Source organism: Myodes glareolus, chromosome 6, assembly GCF_982192425.1.
Source record: "Myodes glareolus chromosome 6, mMyoGla1.1, whole genome shotgun sequence".
NCBI lineage: Eukaryota > Metazoa > Chordata > Mammalia > Rodentia > Cricetidae > Myodes > Myodes glareolus.
Window position 1 is genome coordinate 110,817,771 of NC_142031.1, and position 20,228 is coordinate 110,837,998.

Below are 20,228 nucleotides of genomic sequence, written 5' to 3' on the forward strand. Positions count from 1 at the left end.
TCATTTCGTTTATTTAGTGCCTATGTGTGCGTGCATGCGTGCGTGCGTGTGTGTGTGTGTGTGTGTGTGTGTGTGATTGTTTACGTGTGCGCCTGTATGGGGGTCAGATGATAACTAACAGGACTGGGCTCTTCTCCTGTCCTGTGGGTCTGGAGGATGGAACTCGTGTTCATCAGGCTTGGTGGCAAGCACCTTGTCCCACCGAGCCACCTCGTTGGTTTGTTTTTAAGTGTTTGGAGATTTTCATCTGTGCTTTGTGTGGTTGTTGCTATCTTGCTTTGTTTTGCTGTTGTCTGGCTTTGTTGTTTTTGTTTGTTTGTTTTGTTTTGTTGTTTTAAACCAGATGGGGGTTTCTCTGTGCAGCTTTGAAGCCTGTCCTGGAAGTCTCTCTCTCTCTCTCTCTCTCTCTCTCTCTCTCTCTCTCTCTCTTTCTCTCTCTCTCTCTCTCTCTCTCGACCAGGCTTGCTTCAAACTCACAGAGATCCACCTGCCTCTACCTCCCGAGTGGCGGGATCAAAGGTGTGTGCCACCACTGCCCGGCCTGTCTGGCTTTGTTTTTATTACTCTCAAGATCATAACCCAAAGGTTTGGAAAAGGCAGGTACTTCTACCACTGAGTTTTGGCCCCTCCCTCTTTACATTTTCAGGGTTGTTTTGGTACCGATGTTCCTAAAACTTACTTTTGGAGATGAAGGAGATGGCAAGTTGTTCTAAAAATAATGCCCCACATTTCTCCTACATGAGTTAGGTTTCTTAAGTTTCCATTTATTCAAACGATTGGAGTGCAGTAAGAGAAACCGAGTATCCCAGGCCTTCAAGAAGTTGAGCACACATCATTTTCTTTTAAAATATGGTTTTGTTTGTTGGAGACAGAGGCTCATGTAGACAGGACTAGCCTCAAATTTGCTACGTAGACCAGAATGACTTTAAACTTCTTAGACTAGGGTGACCTGGAGCTCCTTATCTCCATGCTTGACCTGCCAAAGCGCTGGGCTCACAGGCATATCCCACCACACCTGGTTTACACAATGCATAGGACTGAACTAGGGCCTCACGCATGCCAAGTATGCAATTACCAACTGAGTTACATCCCAGCCCCTGACCAGTTTTTAAAAACATCCCCTTTACTAACGGTGCCATTTTGTTCCCGTGATGCCTCTATATCCATGTACATATGCATGTATCTCTGTGAGATCTGAAGGCACAAGAGCACAGTGTAACACTTCCCACCCTCCTGCTGCATTATCCACTTGTCTCGGTGTGAATGCAAGCAACATGAAAGTTAAAAGTGGAATGTTTCTTTTACTTAGTCTTTGCTACAGATGCTTAATATTAAATATTGAAGCTTCACCTGAGATTTCTCTACTTTTCATAAAAATTTTCTTGTAACAAGTCTTTCTCTGTCCTGCCAGCTCCCAAATAATGACACAGAGATTGCTTATTAATTATGAAAGCTTGACCTTAGCTTAAGCTTGTTTCTAACTGGCTCTTGTAACTTAAATTAACTTATTTCTATTAACTTACATGCTATTACATGGGTCATAGTTTTTACCTCTCCTCCTGCGTGTCCTGTTTCCTCTGCATCCAGCTGGCAACTAACCCCTTCTTCTTCCCAGTGCTCTCTCTCTCTCTGTGTCTGGAAGTCCCACCTATACCTCCTGTCTAGCTATTGGACATTTAACTTTTTACTCAACCAATCACAGTGGCATATCTTTACATAGTGTAATCAAATATCTCACAAGACCTTCTGGAAATGTTTCTCATAAGGTTCCTTAACTCCTACCTAATAAGTCTTATCAGCCTTGTAAGTATTTCTTTCTTGTTTTCTTAAAACTCTGCATTTTTGTCTTTAACAAGAGAACCTTCTCAGAATAGTTCCTGAAAGTTCTTTGTATTGCACACATCCCTACTCACCCTTTTCTGGGTGATTTCACCTGTCCCTTTGGTGTAGGATCTTCATATCTTCACATTTCTCTACCTTTTGACTGGGTTGTTTAGATCATTTACATTTATTGTGGTTATAGATGTAGATGATTTAAATGTGTCTTGTTTTCTAGTTAGTCAAATCTATTTCTTGATCCCACTTTTCTGTTTTTAATGCCTTCTTTTGAATTAGTTAAGTACTTTCTATATGCCTATCTTATCTCTTCTGTTGGATTATATCTATAGCACATTGTTTTGTGCTTAGCTGTTACTTCAAGATTATATATCTTTAAGATATTACAGCCTACCACCAACTGGCATTGTTATATATAAGTTTGGATATAGTAAGAAACATAGCAAAGTAAACCCAACCTCTGTGAGATTGTGTGTGTGTTGCAAATTCATCAATGCATTGTTATCTTTGCTCAAATCCAATTCTTTTTCAATTTTATTAAGAAATGCTCACAAACTATATTATTTACCCACCTAAAATATATATCTGATTTTTATTAGCACAATTAATTTTAAAAGAGTTTCATCACTCCAAAAACAGCATCTTAGCTAATAATGCTCCCATAGCTTCCTTCAAATTCATGATTTGTTGTATGTCATCAAAGGAATCCACTTGCCTCTCTCACCTGAGCTGCAGCTATGCATCTCCCAGCCTTTCTCATTCCTATAGTTTTTCTGTCTCAGTGCAGTCGCTGGACAGGGCCTGCTTCTCTCTGGCTCTCCCCTTTCTCTCTTGGTGGTGGCATCCACAACTTAGGATAGCTGGTACTACTTAGAAAGGTTCTCTCCTTTCCTTAGTCTGTGTCTGTTTGCTGCTCCGTCTCCATCTTTCCTTAGCCTGTGTCTGTTTGCTGTTCCATCCTCCACTGTTGCTTTTTTCCCATGAGCCCTTGCACCTCAGTGGTTGGCTTGACTTTTTACTCCTGTGCATCCCCTGAGCAGCCACAGCAGCCAGATATCTGATCCCCTTGCTTTTGTCCATTCCTATCCACACTTTGCATTTTTTTAACAAGGTTTTATCTAATTGCACTGGTTGATTCTTTTAAACCCAAACAAGACTTCTTGCTAGGTTTACGGAACCCACTGTTTCCTTAGAAAGCCCGACTTCCTACTCTTTTTTAGATAGTCTCGGACATACAGCCAGACCCACACTCCACTCTCTTACACTTCTAACCCTTTAAATACTGTTTTCCCAATACTGACTCCTCTATGCTCCATGAACTTATTTGTATTCTGCACAGCCCTGCTTAAATGACCCTTTCTGACAAGTCTCTTTGACGCCATAGCACACTGGGGACAGCCCGTGTCTGTGTGACCACAACTCGGTCTCATCTCGTTTTTGTGCTGTTGATTCTTTCAAGAGAACTTTGCCTTACAACTTTGTTTTCCTAATTCTGTTTTGGGTACCCAGTTGGGTACCTCTTTCTAGTGCATGAATAATTGTCTCCATTAGAACCAATTTATCCGTGGCGGTTATAGAATGACCAGTCATTTGTCGAGCCTGAGGCCTCTGGCCTACTTACCCGTCTTGTTGAATATGTGACATTTGATATTTTGTTTCAGATGTGAGATGGAAAAACAAATTCTGGGGTAAATCCATGGAAATTGTCCCAATTGGCACAACGCACGTGACACTGCCAGCGTAAGTTCCTCTGCATTAGGAATGTCAGGCCAGGAGTCCACGTTAGCAGACTGTCCAGGCTGCCCACCAATCCCTCTGGCCCGGAGATGATGCTTTTCTCTCTCCTTCCATCTGGCAGTGGGTTCAGGTGGCCTCTGCCTGGCAGGCTCACGGTCTAGTGCTTTCCCTCACCGGATAGAAATGCCTCCCACAGACAACAGCTCTCTGAGCAGATTTTAAAATTCATTTCTGCCTCCCTCCAAGATAAAGTGTCATTTTCTTCACCGCTGTGGTCCCGTCTCACTGTCAGAATTCCCTCAGAGACAGACATGGCTTTGGTAATGCAGGCATCATCACTAGGCGCTTTTAAAGCAATCTGGGCCAGACTGGGGAGTCACATGCGGCTGTGGCCCTTCCTCCCGTGACTGTCGTTGGTCAGACTGCCACTCCTGTCTTGTCATCTGCCTCTCAGGACACGTGGGGAGATTTGACACATATTATACTTAAAGCACTTAAAATACTGCTTCCTCGCAGTTGCTACCGGACTCTCTGAGCAATGCCTGCGTTCTTCCTCATGAAAGAGGTGTAAATAGTGTGACTATTAAAGTGTGAGAGACTGGCCCCCCACTGCACCTATTAAAGTGTGGGAGACTGGCCCCACCCACTGCATCTGTTAAAGTGTGGGAGACTGGCCCCCACCCCACTGCATCTTTCTGCCAGTTTCCCTTCCATAGCCAGGCGGTTTGCTGGCCCGAGAACCTCAATCACATGTTGCTTGGAGCTTTATTCGGGGCTGGGTCTGCAACTGAGGGATGTGTGACTCATTCCCTGCCTCGTCATATAAAGTAGGACGGCCCACTGCATCTGTGGCTGGTTCTTCCAGAAGCCATCCTTGACATCCCCCTCTCTTTCAGTTTTGGGGATCACTTTGAATGGAACAAAGTGACCTCCTGCATCCACAACATCTTGAGCGGACAGCGATGGATCGAGCACTACGGGGAAATTGTCATCAGGAACCTGACCGATGACTCCTGCCACTGCAAAGTCAACTTCATAAAGGTACCTTGAGGGGGCCAAGCTCTGGTGCTAGAGGGCAGGGCCAGGTGGGCAGAACACAAGCTGTCTTCCGCTCTGTCACTTGACCAGGAAGTTGACCCTGTCTTCCTACCCTACTATGAGTCCTCAGTGTCAGCCCGAGGGACTCTTTCATAAGACGCCATCAGACCATGTGACACAGAGATACATGAAGGCATTGTGCTAAGTGGATAAACCAGACATGAAAAGATGTATTCTACATTATTGTATTGTCTATTCCAGTTACATGGATCGCCAGAAGAGCCAAGGTTAGAGGGAAAGAAAATAGAGCAGGGGTCAGGAGCTGTGTGGAGGGAAGAATAGAGAGTTTGTGTCCCGGGTTCGGAGCTTCCGTTTGGGAAAATGGAAAAGTTCTAGAAATGGAAAGTCGCGGCAGTTGTACAACACTGTGAATGCACTTCATAGTTTTGAGCTGTGCATTTGAGATGGTTGAAATGAAGCCACACTTGGTGGCACGTGCCTGGAATTGCAGCGCTCAAGAGGTTGAGGCTTGTGAATTGCGAGTCTGAGAGCAATCTGGACTGCAACGTGAGACTGTCATGGAAGAAAAGACTTGGAGTGGGGACCACTATGCTCATGTGTTTTGCCACGAGGCAAGGTGCGACCAACCGTTCCCATTACAAAGCTTTCCACTCGCTTCCTTCCTCTCAGGTAGACACCTGCATTCTCTCAATGGCCTACAAGGTTCTGCACCATCAGTACTGCCAGCTCTCATCCCTCGGAATGCGTGTGCAGCCGTAGTAAGCGAGTGCACATGCATGTATGCGTGTGCACCCACATGCACACACACACACACACACACACACACACACACACACACACACTCCTCCCCAGCCCCACCTCCCGCTACCCGCTCACTCCTGTCTGCCTCCTAAGCCGCTGAGCACACTACCCATCTTTCCTCCCTCCCGCCCCACTGGCTTCTTTTCCGAAGATCCTATGGTCTCCGCCTCACTCTGTCGTCCGCTCCATTTCACCATCAAATTTTCTTCAAGGTTTTTGTTACCACTGAAGTTAGCTTCCTAGTTCTTTTTTCTCCCGTCTGTCTCTCTGCTTCCCTCACCCTCCTTGCCAGCCCCAGCCCCACAGGAATAAAAGCCTGGTTGTTCCTGCTCATCCTACAGCCCTGACTGGCCCCTGGATTCCAACAGCTGAGGCTCAGAACGCTCAGATAGATGAGAAGGCCAGCCAGGTGCAAGAAAATAAGCAGAGCCTCTCTCCAGCTTCCTTAATTTGGGACCCACCCCTTTCTCTCCCTCCTAGAATTACTTCGCTTTTTAAAACCTTGTATATTTAAAGTGACTTTACGGCACAGTCTTTGCCAAAGGATGTTTGCATTTTACTAAGATCACAGGGGACATTTGTGGGATTGACCAGGCAGCTGGGGCAAGAATGTGTTCCCCTAGTCCAGGTACATCAGTTGTCTGCATCGCAGCAAAGGAATGTATCACCCCTTGTCTCCCATCCACCTGGTCTCATCTTCTCAGTGCCAGAGAAAGACTGAGCCCTCAACATACTGAGATGACCGGTGCCCACCGTCACACGGGTTTACAGGAAATATGTGTGTGGCTATTTGAGATGGTGTGGTTATTTAAGATGAGCATTGGGTGTTGAAAGAATATGGGGCAGACAGCAGACTCCCGTGGGGCTTGCTCCGTGACTTCCCATCCAGTCATCAGCGTTTGTCTGGTTGGTGAATATCGCAAAGGGCAAAATTCTGACCCCCACTTCCTAATAAACACAAGGGTTTGGGATCCTTTCTTCCCCTGCCACTTTTACTAGGCTGGAGAACTCAGTTCCTGGTGTCTTATTCTTCCCCGGCGCTGCTGCGTCCCACCCGCCCCTTGCGTTGTTCCAAAGCTTTGAAGGAGAAAAACTGAACCCGTAGAAAATGACCTGGAAACGCAACTAAACTTTCCAAATACGGCTGCAGTTTCAGCTGAAAATAGTGCTGGGGCTTTTGATTTATGGAAAAATGCCTTCTGTTCGTGACGGGTTTTACGAGTGACCAGGTACCTGGGACATTTTCAAAGCATCACCTCTAGGGAGTTGGCACTCCCTCTGCTGGCTGGAGATTGGTACTGCATAAACTAGACTGAGCTGAGCTATGCTTTCGGGAGTTGGGATCAGCAGGGTTGAGCTAAGCCAAAGGCTGCCTCTCAGGCCACTACTGATAAAAACTAAGACAGTGTCTTGTATGAGGACCCTGCAGCTGGAATGGGCCCGGAAGGGGAAAACAGTAGAAATTGCAATGTTAAGTAACCTCCTTAACTAGTATGCAAATGACTGTTTTCTTCAGGTAAAAAGAATTATGAGTTAATTTTAAATCATAGTAGTGAGAGCGCTCAGGCCTTGGAATCACAGTGACATGCCTGTTAGCCAATTAGCACTGGCTAATGCACTAGGTACTTGGCGAATGTCTAAGAACTGTGTATTGCATTCCTACGTTACACGAAGCAAAGGCAGAACAAGTGCATGTCTATGTGCATGCTTGTTACTGGGTTACAATCTTCAAATAGGATATTAGCTGTAAATTTTACTAAATAGCTAAAGCTATTTTGTTTTAAATCCAGAACCTGGGCAGACTAGAAAGCCTAGAAATGAATCCACATCTTTACCCTTAATTGATTTTTTTTAAAAGATCCCAGTAGCACATGGCGAGAAAGGACAGTTTCTTTGGTGGTGCTGCTTGGACCCCTGGATAGCCTCATGAGAAAGAGGAAATATTTGTAATCTGGCAAGGTGTTAAAACGCAAACATAGAAAGGAACCCAACTCAACAGGAAGAAAATAGTGGATAACTGGGGAACTGGGTGTGGCAGGATGCCCTGGTCAGACCAGCTCCTAAACTCAGATGTCTAAAGCAGGAAGGTCACTGTAAGGAGCTATAGGGCAGGAGCCTGTCTCAGAAATAAAATGCAGTCCATACACGGATGAACCAATGGATGCTAGAGAACGTGCAGTGAGTCGGGCTTGAGGCTAAAGGCTCTTGCTGCAAGCCTCGGGATTTGGATGCCGTCTCCAGAACCCACGTGGTAGGAGGAGTGAACTGACTCCTGGAAGTTGTCCTCTGATTTCTACATGTATGCCATAGCATGCTCAAGGACACACGCATGTAAGCCAGTGTCTTCAACAGAGGCACACAGAGGTAGAAACCCTGCTCAGTGGCATGGAGCCTGCCTCCCAGAAAAGGGGAACAAAATGCTTAGATCTTGAAAAGTACACACAGACGGAGAATGGATGCTCAGCATCACTAATCAATCACCCAGGATATGAAAATTAAAAATGCCATGAGATGTCACTCACTGACTCATAATAGCTCACTTCGAGGGACAGTAGTGGCGCAGGCCTTTCATCCTAGCACTCAAGGGGCAGAGGCAGGAGGATTTTTGAGTTTGAGGCCAACATGGTCTACAGAGAGAGTTACAGGACAGTCAGGGATACACAGAGAAGCCCTGTATTGGAAAAAATAAAAATAAAAAAGAACGACTGCTGGAACCCAAAAGACAAAGGGCAGACCTGAGAACTGGAGAGAGGGGCAAACCCTGCACACTGCAGAGGGAACGGGAACTGGTGCAGCCCTTAGGGAGAATGGAGGTCCTCAAAACACTGAGCTTCTCTGGGGCCCTGCAGTCCGACTCCTGAGTAGACAGGCAAAGGACATGAAATCAAGACTCCGTGTTCTTCACATCACCGTTCACAGGAGCAAAGAAGGGATCCGCCTGCGTGCAATCAACTCAGATACGATGCAGAAGCTACACCATGGAATACTGCCTGGCCAGGGAAAGAATGAAGTCCTGTTGTTTGCCTGTGTGTGTGTGTGTGTGTGTGTGTGTGTGTGTGTGTGTGTGTGTATTGTAGTAGTAGTAGTAGTAGTAGATACTGTGCAAAGTGAAATAAGCCAAGCTCATAAAAAATGTAACATCATCTCACCTGTATGGGGAACTAAAAATGTTGATTTCTAGAAGCAGAAAGAAAGGTGGAGGTGAGGCTTGTACCCATCCAAGGACACAATCTTTCTGAAAATACAAGAGCGCCACTAACAATGTATCTATAGTCTTGAAAATAGCCAACCACGTTTTTTAAAGTGCCCTCGCCAAAAAAAGTGAGATAAAATATGCTTATTAGCTTGAGTTTAGCCATTCTACAATGTGTACATATTTCAAAATGTTATTTTATATATGATAAATATATATAATTTGTATTTTTAACTAAATAAGCAACCCATAACACTCTTATGGCATTTTTAAATGCAGTTCAGGTTAGCCTCAAATTTGACTTGCAGCTGAGGATGACCTTGAACTCCTGATCCTCCTGCCTTCTTTATAGAAGAACACCACCGGGCCCGAACTTAGTTCTTTATCTTGCTTTCTTTATTCCCCCATCCAATACCTGTAATAAGTGGATGCCAGAATCTTTCTCAGACAACTCTCATCTGCATTCTAGGCAAAATACTGGAGCACTAACGCCCATGAGATCGAAGGCACGGTGTTCGACCGCCATGGGAAGGCTGTGCACCGGCTGTTTGGGAAATGGCATGAGAGCATCTACTGTGGCGGCGCCTCCTCCTCCACGTGCATCTGGAGAGCAAGTGAGTGTCCACCGGATCCCAAGCATGGGGCGGGACCAGGAGCTGTGACCGGGCGAGTGCTGCTCTCTACCTCTAGCTGCCGCCTGCTTGTTAGCAGGTTAGAGGTACTGGCCCATCCAAGTCCTGGTCATGCTTACAATAGCCTCTCAGTTTGGCTGCTAGGTTCCATCCTGGGTTCTCCGGACCTCAGAAAGGAGCCACTGTCAATCCAAGGGTGGCCTAGAGGGCTCTAGGGTCCCTGTCACACCTGGGACTGCGGCAGGCTTTGTTGGAAGGCCGGTGGAATGCAAGGAGGAATTCTCAAGCAAAGGTCAAGAGGAAAATGTCACTAGAAAAACAGTGACCTGAATTTCCAAAGCACGTATGATCCCCAAACTGGCCCAACCCCAAAGGCCACCCTGGTCTCCTTTGTCATCCCAGGAGACACAGCCCTTGGAGCAGCTGTGTGTGCCAAGAAGGCTGTAGAAGCCCACGGCCTCCACCAGCAGCTCTTTAGTCTTCTGACTGAAAAGTCAGAGTCCTCTTACTAAACCCTGTCCTGGGATCAGGGCTCTGTGGATGGATGTTAGTCTGGTTAAGGGAGGGAGAGAATGGTTGGGGAAGAGACAAGAAAACCCACTCTGCTCATCACTTAAACCGTGGGGCTACACGCCATGTTTAATAAGCTGAGGGCTGATAGCCTTCTGTTGTTAGCTCTGCAGCCTGCTTGACTCAGAGACACAGGTCAATGAAGCATGCTACATGTGTTGGCTCCCATGCATGTAGATGGTTGTCACAGATCAGTATCGGGTCACCTCATTGGCAGCAGGGAAGAAGAGGAGGACTAGAGACCTTTTGATCTTGCACCTCCCTTTTCTCAAGAATGAAGCATTTCACAGGATTCCCAGCCAGTGTGTCTTAACAGCACATCAGCCTGAAGCGGGTCCTGACCCATCTCCATGCCAACTCTGGGTAACAGGAAGGCTCAGTTCGCCTGAGCTTGGGCTGTGTTCCGTGAGGAAGAGATGTCACTGCAGGACCAGCAGCGTCTCTTTGTCATTTGCAGCCACATCTTCCTCCATCCCAAAGGTTGCTGTGGAGCTGGATGATGTCTCTGATGTCTCTGGCTGCCTCCCTAGCCTCAGAGGCACAGATGTGACTGTTCACACTGATAGTCACTCATTTGTTGAAAGCTGCCTCATGGACCACTGTTACATGTTACAGTATCACAGCTTCGCAAGGTTAAACAAATGCAACAGAAAATCTATTGAACAAATAGTCCGCAGCATGAATGAATGTAACATCTTCAACTAGCACTCCACACCAGTTACTTCCTTACTGTTCTTCCTTGACTTTGTCTCCGTGTGAGCCTAGAGTTCCCCTGGCCCATGTTGAAGGAAATCTCTGTCTTTACCCTGGTGGGCGGGGACTCAGGTGCTGAGCACTGTGTGCAGCTTGGCTCCTGCATTCAAGCTTAGGATGGGGCACACAGGTAATGGGACTTGGAAAGCCTCACAAAGCAGGTCTGTGGCAGTGTTCACGGGGGACATTGGCAGGTGGATGCGGGACCAGCAAGTGCTACGACTGTCTGGGAATCTCCCTAGTCTGCGTTGGATCTCCCTGGTGTATACCCGATTCTTAGCGGAGATCCAAGTTAGGGCAAATCAGAATCTAATGTTCTAATCCCAGGATGTGAGATTTTAGCGTCTGAGACTTAGTGGGGGAAAAAAAAATGAGGGGAAGGGGGAAGAAAAGGATAGCGTGTTCCGACAGCCCTCGGGGAGTTCTGCAGTGGGACTTGGCTAGTTTAAAAAAGGTCTAGTGGGTTTATCTATTTGATTCGATTTTTAAAGCATGAGTGTGTGCATACGTGCGTGTGTATGTGTGTGTGTGTGTGTGTGTGTGTGTGTGTGTGTGTGTGTGGTATGTATGCGTGCAGGGATGTGCATGCCACTGCAGGAATGTGGAAGACAGGAGACGACTTTGTAGAATCGGTTCTTTCTACCATACAGGTTCTGAAGTCAGCTTCTCAGCCTTGAGTGGCATCTCACTGAGCCCCTGGTGTGCATATTTGAATAACAAATTCTGCGATAGCTCAGACAGGACAGACGCTCTACAGCACTGAATAAATTCACTAGAGGACCAAGGCAAAGAGACCATATCCCTGAGACAGAAAACTCAGACAGGAAAATCTGTAGAGAAATGCTCAGCAGCTACTTGTTAGTCAGAATATTTTAGTAGAAAGGGAACAGTTTAGAATTAGAGATAGGACATAGCTGGTCTGAGATGAGAAAGGTGGAGGGATTTAACTCATGCGAATGAATTGCGAAGGAGCCCGGGCGGTTTGTTTCTCTTGCAGATCCCATGCCAAAAGGCTACGAGCAGTATTACGGCTTCACACAGTTTGCACTGGAGCTAAATGAGATGGATCCATTGTCACGGTCTTTATTACCACCCACCGACACTCGGTTTCGACCAGACCAAAGGTAAGGGTTTTTTCAAAGATCTTTCTCTCCAGAGACATTTAAAACAATCTACCAAAGGCAGTATTCACAATTGCATGGCTGCCCGGAGTCTGAGGTGGGTGCTGTTGTCAGGTATACAGAGGCGAAGTGGCGTCTTCAAACATCTGTCTCAGAGAGATTAGAACCTGGATGTCCATCCTTGTGTGGTGTGTCCTCCACACATCTGTAGGGCCCCATTTCTATTGAAATACCAGAAGAGAGGGGAGGATTATTTTGAAGAATTTCACTATGTGTAGTAGTAATAAGAAATTGACTGTTTATTTGATATAATCAAAGCACCCAGCTCTCCTGACCCCTCAAGTTGAAATGATTTTAGTGCATTGGGATCTAACTTCGGATTCTGGGCTTGCTATTAATCAGTTGTGTGATCTGTGGCAAGGCTTTTCCTCTTTCCCCACCTCAGTTTCCTACTCTGTAAGACAGAAAGAATAATCTCCCCTGGGCCTTCTGTAACCGAGACTCAAACTCTAAAGGTCACATGAAAGGAAAGATCACTATGTATGATTTAACTTTTAAAAAAAAAACCTTAAATAGAAGTGAAGTGCATAACCAAATTCACAGATAGATGATCAACATGGATCTGCATTTACAATCTTACAGTATGGATTTGTGCAAAAAATCAGTAAGGTGTCACCTGTTAGGGAGAAAATAGACTTGGGGAAATGAACAGTCTGTGGTTAAGAGGCTCAGATATTCCTTAAACATGGAGAGAAATTCAGTTTCGCTCATAGTATTTTTAAATGCAAATTTTTAAAATCAGGTAATAATACATTCTTACCTTAAATTAGAAAAAAAAAGCAAAGTGAAAGAAAACCAAACCTATCTGTGGCTGGTGACAATAAGCTATTGTAACATGAAGGGGCCTGCTTGTTGGGGTATCTGTCCTGCCCGGTACCCCACAGCTGGCAAGCCCCAAAGAAAATCACACAGAGATCTCCATAAGATTATAAACTGATTGACCCTTAGCTCAGGCTACTTATTAGCTCTTATAACTTATGTTAGCCCCTTATTTTTATCTATGTTAGGCACACGGCTCAGTATCTTTCTCAGCAGGGCAGCTTACATCTTGCCTCTCCAGTGGTCTGGGAAGAACAGCAGAGGGAGCTTCCTGCTTCCCAGAATACTCCCGTTTTCTTTGCTACACCTCTACTTCCTGTCTGGTTTTCCCGCCTATACTTCCTGCCTGGCCAATCAGCATTTATTTAAAATATGATTGACAGAATACAGACAATTCTCCTGCACCAAGCTATAATATAAATAAATGTATAAATTGCTTCCTTTTAAAGTGTAGTTTTATAATATATCAATGACAGACTTACTCTTTTGTCCACCAATCCTACGTCTAGAAGTCTCTTATACAGATATGCTTTCCTGTGTGTGAGTGGCGGTTGTCTAAAGTCATTCCCTGCAACATTAAATGTAGCACAAAAAATAGCAGGGACAACCCAATGTCTACAGGTAGAGTACGTTTGAAATAACGAAGGTACGTCCACAAGGCTGAATACTATACAGCTATTGAAAATGAAGATGTCCAGGCCCTGCGGCAAGAAGCTCTCTGAGATGTGTTGCTAAGCAAAAAGTAAAGCGCAGCAGAGCAGTTTTGCCACTAGTTATGCTCTTAAAATGGAGGGCAGAATATGAATATGTATTTATATTTGAAAAGTACATACCCAGGAAATAAACAGAGTGGCGCTGCCTGTCATGGAAGAGTGGGGGAAGCAGAAGACTGACTCGGGTTCCTCTGGATAGAGTCTCTGAACCCTGAAAATATCACATGTTCAAAAAAGGTCATGCATCCCAGAGGATTGCATCATGGGTTGACAAAGGGACTGGGTGCAGGCGATCTTGAATAGCCAGCCCCAGGCATAGAAGTGGCTGGTGGTTGTTTTTCCAGTGACTGTTCCTTTTCCCTTTCCCCTCAATACCCAGGCTTCTAGAAGAAGGGAACATAGAGGAAGCTGAGGTACAGAAGCAGAGGATTGAGCAGCTGCAGAGGGAGAGACGGCGGGTCCTGGAGGAAAACAACTTGGAGCATCAGCCCCGGTTTTTCAGGTTTGTGCATAGCTGTGGTGGCAGGCTGAGAGGTCCTGCCTGCCCTTTCTGGATGCTGGTCCACTGCAGACAAATAGTGTCTGAATGGCCGTCACTGTCCTCAGACAGGACTGGGGCCTTCCTCATCGCCTGCCTTGCTTCTTCTTCACCAAGAGTTTCTCAGTCAATCCCTGTAGCAGAAGAAAGGGACATTGTCAGAAGTGGTCCTAACACCCAGCATCTGCCTCTGAGGCTGGTTGCTCGCGTGGCTAGGTTTTACATGATGACAGGCTAGCTGATGACCACCCTACTGTAGAATTCAAAGTACCTACTCTGCTTAGACCAGCAGTCCCAATATGTTTATGCTTGAGTTTAAAAGATCTGGTTGATCATTACTTTTAAAATAGCTTTCTGGAGTTGGGCATGGGTAGCTTGTAATCATACTTGCAATCCCAGCATGAGGGAGGCTGAGGCAGGAAGATTGGCAGGAATGCAAGGCTAGCCCCGACTATAGTATGAAACCCTTTCTATAGATAGATGGACAGACAGACAGACAGACAGGCAGGCAGATAGCTAGATGATTTGTTGAAACTGTTTGTTTACAGCATACTTAAAATTGTAAAAGGGCTGTGGGTAATGGCAGCCCTTCACCCTCTCCTGTCCTTATTTTGAATGAGAGGAAACAGAGGCTCAGAGAATAGAGGGGGTTGAAGAAGGACCCGACGGAATCTTTCAGATGGGGCCATGCCTTTCCTGAAAGCCTGGCCAGTGCTCTATATGACTTGGGGATATGTAGAGAATGCCTGCTCCTGGTGGGTCCACTCCTGACTGCAGCCAGTGGTTTGCTGATGTTTGGGGTAGGACTGGTTTTGTTTCTCAGTCTGGGCAACAGGCACAGGTTCCAGAAGGCAGGAGGGATGAATCCTAGCATCAGGAAAATGTACATATTTGGAAACGTTGAAAGAGCCATCCTGGTGGTACAGACATGTAATCCTAACACTCCGGAGACTGAGACAAGAGGATTGCAAGTTCAAGGCCAGCCTAGGCAAGTTAAGAATGACAACAGAATCAAAGTCCTGCCTCTAAAAAGAATTAAAATAGCACCCAGAACATATGTTTTATTCCTAATGGAGCTTAACCGCCCTTAGTAGGGCAATACTAAGATGAACTGTCATCCATCCCCGCAATAGAATATCATTCAGCTGTTTAAAAAGGAGTGAGAAACCCTATTGCTGAGGTCACCAAGCTTCCCTATAAAAAGCAGGTGGTAGATGTTGCTGGCTTGGCAGGTGATAAGGCCTTGGCAATTAGCCCAGCTGTTCATTATGAAATTAGTCATAGATAATACTTAAAGAAATGTGTAGGGTTGTGTTCTAATAAAACAGTTTTTCAAAGATCTACAGGGCTGCGCATGTGGCTTGGTGGTAGAATAGTTAGATAGCGTTCATGAGGCCCTAGACTTTATCCCTAGCATTGCAAAACACACACGCACATGGAGGCTGAATTGGGTCCTTGGACCTTAGTTTGCTGCGTTACTAAGGAACAGTGAAGATAGACACCATACATCTTACTGACTGCATGAATGGAAAATGATCCCCAGCATAGACTGTGGTTTTCAATGCCCAAGGGGCAGAGCACTGCCCAGTACTGTGAAAGGGAGAGAGGGCAGCGTGTGTGGACGCGAGCTTTCTCTGGCAGAATAAAGCAGGCAACACTGCCTCGGGAACAGACGTGAGGCTGGGAGGTAAGGTGAACCCAAAATGTAGACCCTGAATCCTCTTGTGCCTTTGGAATTTCCATCTAATGGCAGGTCATCTTTGCCCAGAGGCGTGCAACCGAAAGTTCTCGGTCCAAACTGTTGTGGAATCCAGTTCCAGTTCCTTTTTGGTGGGCTCTATTTGACTTGATGCTAGCTCAGGTTGACTTTGAGGAACCTAGTTGACTATGTAGTATTTAGTCATTCCCAGTGTGGTGGCTATTAGTCCAGCCCTGGACACACTAAGAGAGACAGACAGAGGGAGAGAGAGAGACAGGGAATCGGAGAGAGACAGAGACCTTCCCAGCCTCCAGGTTTAAGTACTAAATGTCAGAAACAAATAAAAAATGGCTGCCAGCCTGCTGATACCAATCTAATACCCAAACAACAGGAACAGGGGATACATCTGGAATGGTAGTGGGAAAGCGGAGCCGGGTAGGGGTGGGGGTGGGGAGGAAGGACTTGATAGCAGAGTTTGCCAGAAACCCAGAAACTGTCTCATCTCTCACAGGAAGTCCAGTGACGACACTTGGGTGAGCAACGGGACCTACCTGGAACTGAGGAGAGACCTTGGCTTTTCCAAACTGGACCATCCCGTCTTGTGGTGAAAAAGTAAAGAAGAAAGATATGTTCATGTACTTCCCCACGTTTGCTTCCGGAAGCAGCACACACCTGTGTCTGTACGTTTAAAAGATAGCGTCTAGAACGATCCCTTGTGCTTAGCCCAGCAATGTAAGCACTGAAGTGTGTGTTTTCTTCAGTGAGTTTCTCGACAATTTCAAGTATTATCATGATTGTTTATATGAATGTAGAACACCTTGGTATTTCCTTTTATATATAAACTATTTAATAAAAATGAAAGATTGAATGTTAATGTGTGGGTTTAAGAAAAAAAAAGAAGCTTTAACACTAATTTCCCAAAGGTGAGGGCGGACAGATCAAATTTATGCCTTATAAAAATCACACCGGAGAAAACAACCCTCTCCCAGGTGCGTTAAGAATTAAGAACACCCAGGGTTGCTCACCCATGCGCTAGCTCTCCAGGTTTAACTGGGAGCTGGGATATCTTTTTAACCCCAGACAGCTCTTGAATTGCTCATACAGAACAATTCTGCTGGTGCTGAAGTACCAAGAATATTTTCATTTGCATTTTAGTGGTTAAGGCATCTGTGTAAGGTTAGCGGGATGCATATTTTTTATGTAAGTCGGGCATGGCCCATCTGGAAGAAGAGGCCTTCTCTCCCTGTAGTTCTGTTGCCTTATATGCTCCCCCTCTTAGAGAAGTTGTACTAATCAGAGAGATCTCTAATAATTCAGTGTCCTGATGGCATCCTAGGGAGGCAGAAGGCATCTCGTTTTTTTTCTCAGTGAGAGCCGAATCCTTAATGATTTAAGAAATCCACTGTTAGCTTCCTGCCCCACCCCGGGCTCGCAAGCCCCCCTTTTGACCCTGATTGAGGATGGAATGTCTCCCCTTTAGTACAAGAGCTACAGTAAGCAGCCTGTGACCTTCTCAGGCTTTAGTGAAGTCGCTGGTGATCTGAAATAACCCTGTGGCGTTGGTATTTTCTACCTCGCGCGAAGCTCTGTACTTCTCAGCCGTGTGTCGGCAGTTTGACCATCTGCCTTAGAGACAAACACCAAGCACTGCTGTTCTGTGTCGTCCCGAGGAAGCTGCACGGGTTTTACCTCTTCCTTCTACTCTCTTCTTGTTGAAACACTCTGAGGTCCCAGATCGGAGCTTCCAAAAGGAAACCGTTGTTCTTGTGTCTTATGTCACATTATGGTAGCAGATTGTATGCAGTAGCTGAATTGTGTTAGCAAAACCATTTCAATTTCTGCCCAGAGCACGTTAATACCAAAGCCTGACTGTTTAGCCTTTGATTTGAACGTCTGTAATGATTCTATGAAACATTGTATGGAATGACAGGGTAAAGAACTCTCTATAGAAAGCATTTGAGGGGGCCTGTGGGATTGACTCGGCATGTAAAGGCTCTTACTGTACAAGCCTGGCAGCCTTAGTGTGATCCCCAGGACCCACAGAAGAGGTGGAGGAGAGACCCGACCCCGCGGAGTTGTCGTATGTCACAGCAGGTAGCCGACTGGACAGCCCCGAGTTTTCACAATGGAGTGTTGAAGGTGAATTGGCAGTCTTTGGAGTCTACAAGTGACTGTCATTTTAAACAACTCATTAAATATTGGTTCACTTGTTCCATTTTATGGAGGCATCAAGACGAACACAGTGGGAATCTCATTTCCATTTCTAAGCAGCTGGATGGCGCAGCTCAGTTCTTTAGTTCCCGTTTCTTCTTCCTTTCCTTTTAAAGCGTTATCCACATTCTGCTCACAGACAGGAGGAAGCAGGCTGTAGGTTTAATGGCTCTCAGTGGGGAAACAAATCTGCTGTACACAATGTGAGGATAAATGCGGAGTTTTAGCAATATTGACTGTTAAATAGGCCTGCTCCGGAGGCTGGCTCAAAGGAGACAGAAAAACAACAGAAACAAAACCCCTAAAAATATACCACTGGAATGGGTGCCGCCTTGTGGAACCAGTTGTTTGCTAATTCTTAGATTTCCTCGTGGTGTGATTTCTGTTGATTTCAAGCTTTATTTTAGGATCCCACCAACAGCTGACCCAAATGTCACCTTGGTAGTCACCTTATTTGAACCAGGGACTGGAATGAACAAAACATGTTCCGAAGCCATGAGTAAATTCTCCCCGTCACTGCCAGTATCTGGATGAGAGTTTTTTTTTTAAATGCACTTGATCTGGAGATGCAACCTTGGTATTTGAATCTTAAAACTCCCTGCAGGTGGGAAGAGGCTGCTGCGTTCCTTCTGTCCTGTCTAACACCCCCTTCCAACCAAGTTTGTCTGTGTAGGACTTGTTTATTTTATAAGGAAAGCAGAACTATGGTATTGCTTTAGAAGAATTAAGGTAAAGGTTAAGTTACTGGACTCTGACTTTCTCAAATACATACACCAAATCCCTGCTCTATTTGATATGATGCTTTCAGCCTCTCTCATTCTAGCTATGCTATTTCAAGATGATGCTAGGTTACAGATGTTCTCCTGTCTATAGAACCTGTAGTGTTCCTCTTTTCAGTACTCGTGACCCCAAACTGCAACACATAGTTAAGGAATGAGCATCTTCAGTATAACAAAGGAGAAGGGCAGTTTCCTCTACAGGCCCTTGGGTACCTGAAGGATGATATTTCCTCTCCTCAGAAGTGGTAATAAAAGCCTCCATGCAACTTCTTCCTGCAGTTCACACTCTGATGCTAGGATGCTTCTGGTACTAACTAAACATGTGGTTCCCCTCCCAGACACGAGGGGGAATCTGGTACTAATTAAATAGATGCAGTGCACCTCTGAAACACTAGGGGGAGCCTGGTACTAATTAAACAGATGCAGTGCACCTCTGAGACACTAGGGGGAGTCTGGTACTAAACAGATATAGTGTACCTCAGACTCGGGAGGGTTCTGTATTAAATAGGTGGAGTTTCACCTTAGGATATCAATACAGTTACCTACTCAGTAGCAAGAATGCCTTAGCAGTTCCCCAGTCTTCCAGTGCATCTGGGGGGCTCCCTAAGGGAAAACGACAAAAACTGAGATTTTTAATGTTTACTTCATTTAGGCTGATGTTTTCCTCATACCCTATTTTTAACTACTTCCAGTCAATTTTTTGCTCAGCCTTCTAGCACCGTGCTTCATCTGCACTTGCCAGATTTATGATGAGATGTTTTATTCTACCCTTAAAGATGGCAAGCCAAGAATAGAGGCAAGGGTTACTGTGCTTTTTAATGTAGGCTTACTGTGTACTCCAAGCTCTCTGACGGGCCGTAGCTATTACAGACTGTCCTCAGAGCCTCTCAGCTACCTAAGAGCCATAAGTTGCTCTCGTGGTCTTAGGAATAACAGCTACAGTGTGTGGGCAGAATTTATCTGAATGCCTTTAGTTTTGATATCAGCATCAGCATAAATCTATTTTTGCTAGCAGATTAAAGCTATTTTCGCGCGCTCACTTTTCTGTGTTGTATCGACCTGTGACTTGGAATTAATCTTTCTGTCGAAAGCCTACATATCGAACAATATCTGCAAATCATGATGGTCTACTACAGGGCAAGCTGGTTTTAAGGACTGGTTTTAGGGGGGATGTGGTTGTCAGAAATGACTACTCATTTATTTCATTCATGATTACTATTATTTTTTTAATCTTCCTCTGTTACCCCCAGAGGGTATGCTTTTGGGGGAAAAATTGATACTTGTAAATCTTCTATGTGACCTTTTGTAAAGTCTGCGTCCTACCTCGCTGCCCATCCCTGTCTGACTTCCCAGAAGCCCCTTTCCATTTGTTGTCTCTCCACCCCGTGTGGCTCATTGACTAAGAATAAAGACTATAGTAACGACCACCTTTGCCTTTGTTTTTCCTGACTGGGTAGTTGTGGTTGATAAAGAGACAACTTCCTAGAGTCTGTCTGGAGGAAAAAGCCTGCTCACCTAAAGGGACAGATCCTGAGGTATCGAACTTGGGAAACTCTGGGTTGCCGTAGCCTTCTACCCTGCATTTCCCAGTCACCCTCAGCTATGCGAATAGGCACTAGGAGCTCCAGTGAGGTCAACTCTAGTCCAAGGATCCCTGCTCTGCTCACTTCCTGTGCTATAGAAATACCGTTTCCTGTGTGTTATAAT

The 20,228-nt window shown here is 45.5% G+C and overlaps 1 protein-coding gene across 8 annotated transcripts in view; it reads left to right on the top strand.

Moving 5' to 3' along the window:
* Positions 1–19,946, top strand: part of Osbpl3 (oxysterol binding protein like 3) — a 173,661-nt gene extending 153,715 nt beyond the window's left edge. For all 8 annotated transcript variants that reach the window (XM_048440321.3, XM_048440320.3, XM_048440326.3 and 5 more), the window contains 6 exons: positions 3,498–3,576; positions 4,470–4,614; positions 9,096–9,240; positions 11,579–11,705; positions 13,674–13,796; positions 16,043–19,946. In XM_048440321.3, the coding sequence (XP_048296278.3) occupies positions 3,498–3,576; positions 4,470–4,614; positions 9,096–9,240; positions 11,579–11,705; positions 13,674–13,796; positions 16,043–16,139 (716 nt within the window). In that variant the 3' untranslated portion in view covers positions 16,140–19,946. The remainder of the gene's footprint in view (positions 1–3,497; positions 3,577–4,469; positions 4,615–9,095; positions 9,241–11,578; positions 11,706–13,673; positions 13,797–16,042) is intronic.
* The last annotated feature ends 282 nt before the right edge of the window (positions 19,947–20,228 follow it).